The sequence below is a fragment of the Galeopterus variegatus genome, unplaced genomic scaffold, assembly GCF_000696425.1.
Source record: "Galeopterus variegatus unplaced genomic scaffold, G_variegatus-3.0.2 Scaffold2788, whole genome shotgun sequence".
In the NCBI taxonomy this organism is placed as follows: Eukaryota; Metazoa; Chordata; class Mammalia; order Dermoptera; family Cynocephalidae; genus Galeopterus; species Galeopterus variegatus.
In genome coordinates this window covers 1-12,958 of record NW_007728899.1, presented here as the reverse complement: position 1 = coordinate 12,958, position 12,958 = coordinate 1, and the positions used below count along the sequence as shown (strand labels likewise).

The window sequence follows — 12,958 nt, the reverse complement described above, 5'->3', positions numbered from 1 at the left end:
TTTTTCCTTTTTGTCTTTTTCTGTGTCCGGCAACGGATCGCAACCCTCAGCGTCGCCCCCGCACCGGACCAGGACCAGCAATGGGATCGCAACCCTCGGTGTTGCTCCCGCACCTCGCTCAGCCAGTGAGCGGGAACCGGTCTGTATGTGGGACCCGAACCCTCGGCGGGAGCGCCGCCGCGCTTCCCAAGCGGCGCACTGTAGCAGTGTGCCACCGGGCCGGCCCCTGAATGTCCTAGTCTTTAATGTCTGTCTCCCAAAGGGGGAAAAAGAGAAAACTGAAAAGGGGGAAAGGGTGTGGACCCATGAAACACCCTGGAAGTCTCTTTGGCTAGAGGAAGAGGGGCTTGCAACAGTGGGGAGAGGTGTAGCAACAGTGGCTGCCCACCTCTCTGTCTGCACCTCTGTGATCAGAAGCAATCAGTGCTCAGGACATAGATTTCCAGTATTTGGCAAAAAGGGTTCTTACTGCCCGTCCTGGCTCCTACAGGCTGCATGCAAGCTGCTCCAGGAAGACATACACAGTTGCCTGTCACAGGGCCCGGGGGGTTGGGGATGAGAAGCTGCTTTGGAACTAAGAGCTGAAATGGACTGAAATTAACTGCGGTTTATTGTCAGGCCTTCTTATGAAAGTTGCTCAATAGACCAGAATTCCAAAATATTTACATCAAACAAATTCTGCCAGTGGGATTTTTGTCTAGGTGGGGAAAAATATTCCTGGTGCTCTTCTTCACTACCCTTCCCCAAATCCTCCACCCTTGCATGTTTAAAATTTATACCTAGTTGAATTTTGAAGTTCATCAACACTGCTGTCCTCCTTCAGCACAATACAAAGGCTTTCCTGTACTCTTCCTTGCAGGTAATACTTGTTTAGATGTATCCACATAAATACCACTTTCTTAGTTCACCTTTGTTTCTATATCCCAGGTGTTCCTGCTGGGTGCAGTTTCCTTTTTACTGGAGTGAGTGGTAAATTTAGTTATTTTTTCCCCTAAAAACATCATTATTTCAGAGTGAATCACTCTGAAAGTCAAGAGTGAATCACTCTTGAATGATAGATTATCAAAGTGGAAAACTCTGAAGTGATGTGTTTTCTCTTAGCGCTTTGAAGATGTTACTCTGTTGTCTTTTCATTACCTTGTAGCATCTTTTATTACTGATGAGCTATCTCGTGTCATTCTTTAGTTCTGGAGTGTACTAATAAACGCAACCGGTAACATTTATAAAGTCACTGTGACAAGCATTATCCATGTATTAATTCATTTAATCCTTATAAAGTTTTTAAAAATCCAGAGCACCATTTTCTCTTATATTCCAAAAGAGAAAACTGAGGCTAAAAGAGTACAAGTCTTTTCCAGGGAAAAATAAGGCATAGCTAGAATTCAAACCCAAATGTTTCAAAACCCTAAAACTTCTTTGAACAACTGTATCGTATTGCCTCTCAAAGGATATAGAGTAGTCAGACAAGACGTGGAAAGCGAGGTGTCCATTGAAAGCAGGATATAGACTCCCCTGTCCCAGATCACCCAGCAGCAGTCTGCTTGGTCTCCAAAATCATCAACTCAGAGAGTTTTTGCTGAATTTGAGATTCTGTAGGTAATTAAGCACTGAGCACAAGGCCTCCCTCTTGGATGTATAGACTTATAATCCATAACGGGAGGGAGGGAAGAGCTGTCCATTCCCCATGCCCTCCCCTCTAGGAATAAGAAGGGAATTGTGTATTTCCATTTAGGTTTTGCACACTGTTCTCTTAACAAAACCTACTGACTGAATGTTTTTCCTTTTGTGGTACATGTGGAACTCACTCTTATCAGAGGCCTGATTGCTCCCTGGAATTACTTTTAGAGAAATGTCAGAGAAAATTGGCATTTTGGCGACACCGCTTGGAGGACTTAGCTGTACTTCAACAAAATTGGAGATTAAGATAGAAACTTCAGAAAATGGGTTTCCAGATAAAAAAGTTTAATTGCATTTGGATATATCTAGGATTTAATCTTGTAGCTTTGTCTCTCAGAATGATTTCATGGGCAATTGTTGCCATGTGAGTCCTACTTATCACCAGTAAACTCAGTATATTAGTCCGTTTCTGTTGCTTTTAACAAAATACACAGAACTGGGTATTTTATAAAGAAAACAAAATTTATTGCTTACAGTTTCTGAGGCTAGGAAGTCCAAAGTCCAGGGAACATAGCTGTAGAAGTCTTTGGTGGTGGTGAACAGTGATGGCAGGGAATCACTTTGTGAAAATGACAGAGCAGAGAGAGCAGAGGGAGGGACAGACTCTTTGTGCTCCCCTTTTAATGCCCTCAGAACCACACCCCTGACCACCATTATTAATCCATTCCCTACGGTTTGGTCCTACAGTCTAATTACCTCTATAAGGCTGCACCTTTCAATTACCATAATAAGATTTCCTACTCCCTTAACAGTCACAGTGGGGGCCTCATTTCTAATACATAAAATTTAGGGGACATAATTCGTACTTCAGTGAGTTTGGGGGGACATTCAAGTTGCCGGACATGGAAAAAGACAAAAACAAAAAAACAAAACAAACAAACAAACAAACAAAAAAAACCAATCACACGGGAAGGCAATATGGTAGAAACCGCACTGACAAGAGAAAAGGACCTGGATTCAAACCTGGCTTTGCCACCTTACTAACTGCGTGTCTTTGGGTGATCTACTTGTTCTCTTGGAGCTTAGCTAAGTTTTCTCATCTTCTCATAAGATTTTTTAAAAAGATGTTAAATATGTGTTAAATCAGATGACTCCTGCTAAACATGGTAAGCATTTGAGAAGCTGCCTTCTTCTATCACTTCATCATGTCTATAGATTCATTATTCAAAATCCAAGTATATATTTGTACCTAGAAAAGATTAAGAAATTCCTAACTTGATATCACTGTCTTCAATGAAAGCCAACAACCCTGTCCTTAGTGTGACAGAATCATCTTATCTATGCTTTATGGAGTATTGGCTCTCTTCCAGGAAATCTCAAATTCTGCACACTAAATAATCTATTTCATTTTTGAGAAAATGAAGAAGACATTTCAGGGTAAAAGGAGGAGGTAGTAGAGAGTGGGGAAGTCTGTAATTAATCTGAAAACAAATAGATGCTTGATTATTTTGTTCTTCCGAAAGTGTTTCTTTTCCAAGGCTAATTTCATTGAATAGATTGTACAGTGGCCTGTGCAAACTGATGGAGGGCATCTGTAGACCAGGTTCCGTTGTTTTACCCAAATTTTCATCTCACAGATATATGAGCAGTGACCATTTTATCTCATAGTATATGTTTTCAAACTGAAATTGGAGTATTTGTTTCAATTCAAGTACACTTAAGCGGGGAGGACAATAGGACAGGAGACTGCTCCCCAAATCCAATCTACACATTGTAATCCCTAGAGATTCATAATCTCGGCTCCAAGAACCACACAAGAATCTATCATCCAATCAACAATAAACATACAGATATTTTGGTTGGTCTTACAAGCTGTTCTTTCTCTGCCATCAGACTGTTGAGGCAGTAAAACACAGAGGAGAGTCCTGCCTTAGAACTCAGACAGCTCTGGTTTGAATTTTGTGGCATCGTCTCTGATGGAGTTTGGATGTGTTTTCACCTCCAATACTTGTGAAAATTTGATCTCCAATGTGGCAGTGTTGAAACTGATTGAGTCATGGGGGCTGATCCCTCATGAATGGATTAATGCTCTCCCTGGGGGAAGGGGGATTAATCAGTGAGTTCTCGCTCGAATAGTTACTGCGAGAGCTCGTTGCTTAAAAAGACCCTGGCGCCTTCTCTCTCTCTCTCTCTTGCTTCCTCTCGCCATGTGATCTGTTTGTACCTGCTGGCTGTCTGCCACTTTCCGCCATGAGTAGAAACAGCCTGAGGCCCGTGCCAGATGCAACTGTCCCAGAATCATAAGGCAAATAAACCTCTCTTCTTTATAAATTACCCATTTTCAGGTATTCCGTTATAGCAGCACAAAAAGGACTGAAACAAGTACTATGAGTAAAACAGCTTCAGAGAGTTCTGGGTCCTTCTAGTGAATTGTCAAATCTGAAGGTGTTCTTGAGGATCCCTGAACTTGCAGTTGGTGGCAGAAGTGAGGTTGGTCTTGGGGACCCCTGAACTTTGTGCTTATATCTGTTTTCAGATCCCAGCTTTGTCATTTCTCATTTTTCTTACCTGCAGTATAGGAGTAATTCTGTTTGTGGGATGATTGCGATGGCTAAATGAAGTATGTATGTAAAGCTTCTAGAACAGTGTCTTGTTTGTAGCAGGCTGTTAATAAAGGCTTTAAGCATACTACAGAATCACATGGAGGAATATTTATACAAAATACCTCCAATGTCAGTAATAAACAGCTCAGTTTGCTCTTTTTTTCAGCTCATATACAGAATTTCCTTCTTATTTCAACCCTTGGTTGTGTAGAAATATGAGGCATTTGAATGATTGGGACTTTTCCAGTGGCTACACAGTATTTATAATTTAAAATCTGGAACGACCTTCAGCAGAGCAGGGTTGAGACAGGATGGGAGCAGGCCAAATAATAGGAATTTTTGTTCGTGACATTTTCAGTTTGAAGTAGCTGTGGGTCTTCTATGTAGAAGTGTCTATATAGAAGTGACTGAAACTAATGGGAAGTCAGTTCTTCATCTACAGAAAAAAGGAAAGAAGCAGTTAAAGTAATGGGAGGAATATCTTTCACTGTGGCAGTTTAATTTTTTTAATTATTATTTCTTCAGAAAGGATGGAAACTGTGTAAATAAAGCAGAACCAGCCAAAGGCAGAGCCCGCTGACTTTAAAGGGATGTATATGAAGCTTTGGGTCCACCTGCTTTTGCTGTGGAGCAGTGTTAATGTCTCTCTATACTGTGCTTGCGTAGAGATGTAACTAGTAGACAGCGTACTTCTCAGTGTGTTCACTGTTTAGACTGTATACTCCCGAAAGGTGAAGTAACCCAAGAATTTGGAATATGCAGGTGTTTTCCTGTAATTTTTAGGTCAGTTAAAGAGAGCGTGTTAACTTAGAAATATTGTACACAAATAAATCAAGGGGTAAAAATCTCTCTTTGCACTCTCCCCCAGAACCACTTGAGGGACATGTTTATTGTTAGTCTGTCACTTTCCAGTTTGAAAATTAACAGGCAGAGTGGGATAGTGTGATGGTCACGAGCTACTTAACAACCTCAAATCTGCATGTCAGGCCTTCCACTTCCTGAGGATATGACCTTCAACACGTTTGTTACTTAGCCCTTTTGACTTTTGCCTAAATTTTAAAGATGGAAATCCAACCACATATGTTTGCTAAGTGTATTACAAAGATAGAGGCCCAAACGTAGTGTCCTGTACGCAGTAGCATGCTCCATGAGCATTGGTCACTGCTGTCTGTGTGCCAGTTCTCTCCTTCCCCCTGTCTGATGTTTTTTGGCTTAGGTTGCTAATAATATACTTTTTCCTTTCTTGGTTGGATACAGTTACTACTATTTTAAACTTTAGTTTTGTCACAATTCTATATGGACAGAGTTTAAGGAGTCAAAGTTTATCACAAAGAACAGCAAGCAGTTCCTTGTACCTTCCTTGAATACAAACATACCTCCTTTTCCCATCTCAAGTGACAACCACTTTCAGATTTTCCAGGTAGTTCTTTTGGAATTTATCTCCATATCTCTAAACAACATACTTACATTGCGCTAATTTTTTTTTCCTATTTTGTTCATTCTGTCTTCACTGTGTACTGTAGAAGGTGAGGATTAAGCTCTATTCCGCCTCTTCCCATTGCCTCACCTTCCCAACATGCACATACCAGAACTTTACAGATTCATTGTTGTTTTTTGCATTGTTATGACCATAGGAACACTGCTCACCACTGAGCCACACAATCTCCTGTGATTACTGTTTGTTCCCAGTATAACTTTTTAGTTTTCTTGGAGTTAATAATCATCATATTTTTTCTTTGTCTAGATTTCTGTGTTCTTTAAATCAACTCTTGGACTCTCTGCCATCACTTGTATCTTCTCTCAGACTTTCAGATGTGTTGGGTTTTCTACCAAGTTCATCTTTTTAAAGAAATCTCTCCAGAGGTACTTTCTGACCCACCCACCTTGGACAGTTCACTCTCTATGCCTGGTGCACAGCTGTTTTGTTGGGATCTTTTCCAGCTCTCTCCTTTGTGTGATACCTCATTTCTGGAATTCCACGTTTTTTAAAAATTCACTCCCTCATTCAAGTGGAACATATTCTTTTTTTTTTTTTTTCCTTTTTGTCTTTTTTCTTGTCCGGCAATGGATCGCAACCCTCAGCGTTGCGCCCGTACCGGACCGGGACCGGCACCGGGATTGCACCCCTCGGTGTTGCACCCGCACCTCGCTCAGCCAGTGAGCGGGAACCGGTCTGTATGTGGGATCCGAACCCTCTGCCGGAGCGCCGCCGTGCTCCCAAGCGGCGCACTGTAGCAGTGCGCCACCAGGCTGGCCCAGGAACATATTCTTTACTAGGATATGTGGGAGGTACAACTTCTTTGAGACCTTAAATATCTAAAAATGCTTTTATTCTCCCTACATACATGATTGATAGTTTTGCTGGATATAGAATTCTAGGTTGGAAACTATTTTCCCTGTGAGGTTGGAGCTTTTAGCTTGCAGTGCAGTTTTTGAGAACTCTGAAAGCATTCTGATTCTTAATTCTTTGTATATGACCATTTTTTCCCTTGTTAGAATATTTCTTTTTCTTTACTGCTTTGAAATTTCCTTGTGATATGCCTCGGAAAGTGTTTCTATTTTTATCTATTGTGGACCCTTTAATCTGGAAATTTGTGACCTTTGCTTAAAATTTTTCCGGACTTATTTTGTTGGAGATTTTTTTCCCTTCTATTTCTTTTTTCTTTTCTTCTAGGTTTCTTGGACTAGTTCTTTAATTTTTTTTTTTTCTTTTCTGTTTTCTATATTTCTTTCTCATGAATCCTTCATTTCTGCTCCCGTATTTTGTAAATCTGAGATCTTTTTCATTGCTTGAATGTTCATTCTTGTAGCATAACTTTTTATAAAGACAGTATCTTATTTTTCTGAGGCCATCAGTGATAGCTGTTTCCATTTAGTTGTTTTGTTGTTGTTGTTGTCATCATTTTTTGCCTGCATAGGCACTGCTTATTCTTTTACTCTCTTCTTTGGTTTATGTTTGTCTCTCCTTCATGTTAGAAGAGCTCCTCAGATGCCTGATGGTCATTGGTTATCTGCTCATGTTTGAGAATAGGAGACTAGAGAGCAGATTGGGAGTCCCCAGGGTGTGGGCTTGGCTTTATCTCGGAGTGATCTAGTTGGGCCATTTCTACTTAGGGAACCCCAAATTCCAGTACCTTTCACTCTTTCCTCTTGGGCTGGTCAGAAGGGTTTTCTCATTTTGCACAGCTTGCGTGTCCACTGGTGGTGAGGAAGTGGGAAGAGGAATAGGGCTGTTCTAATGCCCCATTCTCAGTGTGGTAGCCCTGTCCTCACCTGCTATCCCATAGGCTATAGATCCTCTCTTATGTTGTCTTCTGAGAAAAAACCTACAGTCTTCTGCTGGAACGTGGGGTGGGCATGTGCTCAGATGTGTTATATGTGCAGGGGGTCAGGAACTTAAGATTCAAACAGTTTCTCAAACAGAATATAAACCAATCTTTGGATTTTGAGGGAGGAATGGGATTGGTGCTTCCTCATCCTCCACTTCCAAGGGTGATTGGTGCAACTAGTTTCTGAGCCTTTTGGGAATTCTGAGCATAAATTGGGTTGCATCTTGAATTTCTCTGTCTGCTGGCTTAGGATTCTGCTCTTTTGGATCTGCTAAGTCAGTTATTGCTCATCCATTATCTTTTCAGTTTCTAAAAGTTTGATGCTGTTTACTCATCTCCTGATGTCTTTGTTTTTATAGGTTACATGTCTTTTTTAAATGACCTTACCATCATTTGAGTGGGGTTTTAAGAGGCAGTGCAGTAAATGCATGTCTTTAATTCATCATCTTTAATAGAATCTTTTAAAACATTTATAATAATAAAAAAACTACATTGTTATTACACTGTTCAGTGAAGTTTTTCTGTGTGAAAGATGAAGAAATGATCAGACCCTTTGTGAGGCAGTTTGATTGTTCAGACAGTGGGAGCCCACGCTGGTTCCTCCTCCAGCAGGTCCGCAGATCCCGGGCTGCAGGGCCGTATTTACTCAGGGTTGTGCCTTATTGCGCTTGTGGTGTGTTTTTGAGATCATCTGTGACCTTTTGAGTTTATTTGTAATTCTTCGTAGATTTATATCTTCCCTTACTGTTGGATTTGAGGAATTCTGGAAGCAGGGTGACCTCATATCTCAGCATGCTTAACCTCAAATTGCATGAGATTTATGGTTTCATTGCTCTGTTTATGCAGCTGTCTTTCAGTGTAATTCGTGCCATAGTAAAAATTTGCCCTTTTAGCTGCCTTTTGCATGAAACAGTTTAACTTTTTCTGAGCCATCTGTTATTATTCAGTATGATTATTCTCAGATTGTCTTGAGAGGGGGCATATATAGATTTAGTTTTGTCTTTGGGATCTGATAGCTTAGTGTTACTCTGAAATTAACCTACTGTTGTTGATAAAAAGTTATGTCCCCCCAAAATTCATGTCGAGGTCCTAACCCCCAGTGTGGCTGTATTTGCGGATGGGGCCTCTAAGGAAGTAATTAAGGTTAAATAAGGTTATAAGGATAGGGCCCTCATCTGATAGGAAGGATTAGTGTCCTTATAAGAAGAGATACCAGAGAGCTCACTCACTTGCTCTCTTTCCATGTACACATACCAAGAAAAGGCCTGTGGGACATGGCATGAAGGCAACTGTCTGCAGGCCAGGAAGAGAGCCATCACCTGACACCGAATTGGCAGGAAATTTGACCTTGATCTTGGATTTTTGGCCTCCAGAATGTGAAAATAACTTTCTGTTGTTTAAGCCACCAGTCTATGGTTGGTTGTTATGGCAGCCCAAGCTGACAAACACACTACTTTGTGCTGCATCTACTTGGTCTTCCAGGTTACTTTCTTAGATATTGAGAATCAGAGTTAGTTGTCAGATTGTAGCTTACAATTGCCATATCTGTGCAACTGGTTTCTTCTGAATTAAGAAGGGTAGAGTTTTAGAATCAGAAAAGAGCAGGTCTTTTAGGGCAGAGGTTTTCAACTGCATCAGGAGTCAGGAAATCAATGTAGCGGGTTGCAACCAGCAATTTTTAAAAAATGAAATGCATTGCATATAGTTTGTTGTGTTTCCTGTGTACATACATATGTGGGAGTGAGTGTGTGTTTGTGCAAGTACTATATTGAGATATATAAAATGTATTTTTTACTGTAGGTTGTGGTATAAAAAACTTAAGTCTGTTGCTCTAGTCCAAACTAATCCCTCAGTTCCTCTTAGACTATCCATGGCAAGGGATTACTCTTAGAGTTTGAGGGAGGAGAAAGACCAGGATTATGGATCCTGAGGGCTCAGACTTCAGACCTAGAGATCTAATCCTCAAAAGGGTAACAACTAGGGAAGAGGAGAATATGGTTATCTGTTCCTCTCAGCAAGCAAAGCTGGCAGCCCCCAAGAGGACTCTCTGCAAAGCCGAGCTTCTGGGGGTGATTGCGACTGATCACGTCTTTCTCCCAGAGTGTTCTGTGCATAGCTTCTCCCAGTGCACATGCAGTGTTGTTTTATAATTATTTTTAAAATGTCTGTGACTGGGTCAAGTCCTTAGTTGGCGTTCCATGAATGTTGATAGGAGGCATGTTCCTGACATGCATGTTAATGATATACATGTTAACAACGTGTTTACTCCTGCACTAGTTGGGAATTCACCCCACGTCCATTCAAGTGTGAGGTCAGGCCTTCCTCCATGAATACTCTTTGCGACAGCCCATCCTGTTTCACAGAGCTGGTAGTAGCAGAGTCCCATCATGTCTCTTAGTGTCAGTAGATGGGGAATCTCTGTCATTGTATGGTCTTGTAGCTTTGTTCAGAGGGAAGGAGGAAGGGGCTGGGCCCTTGTGTGTGTGTCCTGAGTCACGGCATCACTGGTGAATCAGATACACTCACGGTGTCTTGGTAGGAGAGGGTAGAGTTGGGGAGGTAACTACAGAAGCGATTCTAATGTGCTACTCTTGGGCAAGTTGAGGCACAGTGAGGTCCTGCGCAGGGGAACTGTCATAGTCTAAAGGGATTCGGGAAGACTTCCCAGAGCAGAGGACGTGGAGACCTGAAGCATACGTTGGTGTTAATCAGACAGAGACATCTCAGGAAGGGCCTGCAGGTGCAGATGTGATGTTTAGACTTCATGTTCTAGATGATGGGAACCCGTTCTGCTGAAGGCATAGTAGGCAGTCAGAAATGTTGGAAGAAGCCAAAACTGGAGTCAGAAGACCAATCAGTTGGAAGACGATTGCCAAGTCCCAGAAGGAAGGGCCTACATTAGGGCGATGTTCACTGACAGCAGAAATGCTGCTCAGGGAGAATTGACAGCGTCAGCTGGTTTTGGGATGTGAGGGGCCAGGGAAAGGGAGGTTGCCTTTGACTGCAGTTTGAGGCTGGGAATAACAGTGATTTCTTCCATAGTAGTAGAGAGCACTCCAGGGACAGTCAATCTTGGGAGGGAAAGAGATGGCAAGATACAAATACTACATCCCAGGTTGTAGAGATCCTAGAGCCCCTGGGGCACCACTGTGAAGAATGGTCTTATTAGAAGAAAACTTCTCATAATTCATAGGTAAACTAAACTTTCCCACTTATTTGGCATTTTTTCCCACTAGAAGGCTCTTAGCTGTTGAGTAAAAAAATCTGTCATTTAAATGCAGCATATTTTAATATTTTAAATTCAGGAATGTATATGTTTTCAATATTTTTTTTCAGCTAGAACAGGAAATTGTTACTTAACTTGCTTTATAGAGTTTAAAAAGACAGTGGTTTAGCAGAAATACTTGTCTTTTTATAACATATTATAACATATGAGTATGCATTTACACAAATGAATGCCAAACAGATGCTTTGAATTAAAAGCCTTCAGAGTTCAATTAGTATTTCCTTCAGAGCCTCTTCAGCTTGCTTTCTGTTTTCTTCATTCCAGGTCATTATTCCACAGTGACTTTTGAGAAGCAATTTCCTTAAGAGAGTACAAATTGGATTATTCCCTTTTATTGAACTGAAATTCTTAACGAGACTTTCCACTAATGAGATATTTTATTCACGTTATGCTAAAAGGCTTGTTTGAGTCATTTAGTTAGCATTTCAGGATTGAAAGTCATTGATTAAAGCTTTACTAATAACAAGCAAAGTTTAGTAATAAAAAGAGTTCCACTAGGCGCTGCTATCACAACCATGAAGATCATAACCAATAAAAAAGTGGCAATAGGGGGGAATTAGAATTAGCTTGACCATTAATACAGGATAACACCAAAGAAGTCAACCGTCTGTTAGTGATGTTGTGCAGGACTAACTGGCTTGACTTCCAGTTCCAGGCAGAATTCCCTGTTCAGCAGCTGGTTCTTCCAGGCTGGCACGGCACCAGTGCCCAGGGAAGACTCTCCTCTGACTTGTAACATGTATTGCTTTGATAGGACACCATATCTGGAATATGGAAGAGTTTTCTTTAACATGACAGAGAGGACCAAATCAGGCTCATTAGTGACTTTCTGGTATTTATTTGTTATTTTTCTATGGATGTTTTCACTTCTGACCTGACAACTCTTTTTGTTTCCAGTTTAAGATTGATGGAGAATGGTGGACGTGGATCAATTACAACCGCTTCCAGGAGCTCATCCAGCAGTATGACGATAGCGGCGGGTCACAGACCTTTGGTGCAAAGGATTATATGGCCAGAACTCCTCACTGGGCATTGTTCGGTGCCAGTGAAAGAGGCTTTGATCCCAAGGATACAAGATATCAGAGAAAGAACAAATCAAAGGATATTTCTGGATGCTGAGCTTATCTGACTTTAGGGCACTGAAGGACAAAAACTGGATGGCCCCAGAAGGTTCTTGGACTCCTGTGATTTTTCCAAGGACAAATTACTTGAATGATATTTCATATAGTTGAGACTGTAAAGTAGCATGCAGGGATACAAGTCCCGCACCTGGCAGGCTGGAGAGATGGCATCCACCCTTACAGTGTCTGGACTCAGCCACAGCTCTTCTTACCAGAACTCAGTCACTTTCCTGATTTTATTTCTGAGAGGAAAATCGTTTTTGGGGGGGGGAGTACACAGTCATTACTGGAATTTAACTCATAGTTTTGAATTACATTTTAGTAAGATTTCCTGGAATGCTGTCTACAAGAACGTTACACAAGGAGCAAACGTCTGTGCTCTTCTCCTTCCTGGCTGGTGGCTCGCTGTTGAGCAGCTGCTCAGCACTGCCTTGTCCTCCCTTCTGAGAGAAGATGTGGCCCCTCTCACATCCTAACGCATGCTCAGGAGGTGTCCTCCCACATTTTCATAATTCTCAGATACTTTTAAGTACTGCATTGATTACTTTAAGTCTTTTTTTATTACCAACCCTTTATGAAATTGCATTGGATCTAAAACTACACTAGATCTTACCATGGTCCCGTACAAATTACCATAGAAGGTAATATGTATGGGCCGGATTGGAGTAAAACTCTCTTCTGTAAGAGCAATTGCCGTGTGATGCGTTCAGTGATTAGTCTCAGAGACACACTTTGGAACAAGGAGCATGATTTGCTTCTGTTTATGAGTCACTGTCCCGCCTGTTGCGCTGCACGTACAGCAGGCCTCCACCTTTCACTCCTGCGGCCCTCGCTGCTTTACACAATCTGTTCTCTAAGGTGCACACTTATTCTGATTGAAAACATCATACTCAATAGTTTTTTTCAGGTTGTCAGAGTTCTTTTAAAAATTCCTTTTTCTAGGAGTTGAGTTATGCAGTAATCATTTGTAAAGACTGGAGCATGACTTTTCTTTTAAAGTGC

At 41.3% G+C, this 12,958-nt stretch overlaps 1 protein-coding gene across 1 annotated transcript in view; it reads left to right on the top strand.

Annotated features, from left to right (window-relative positions):
- TYW1 (tRNA-yW synthesizing protein 1 homolog (S. cerevisiae)) overlaps positions 1 to 12,951 on the top strand; it is a 232,527-nt gene extending 219,576 nt beyond the window's left edge. Inside the window, exon 16 of the mRNA XM_008582989.1 lies at positions 11,733 to 12,951. Coding sequence (XP_008581211.1) covers positions 11,733 to 11,954 — 222 coding nt within the window. The 3' untranslated portion in view covers positions 11,955 to 12,951. The remainder of the gene's footprint in view (positions 1 to 11,732) is intronic.
- Positions 12,952 to 12,958: the final 7 nt, after the last annotated feature.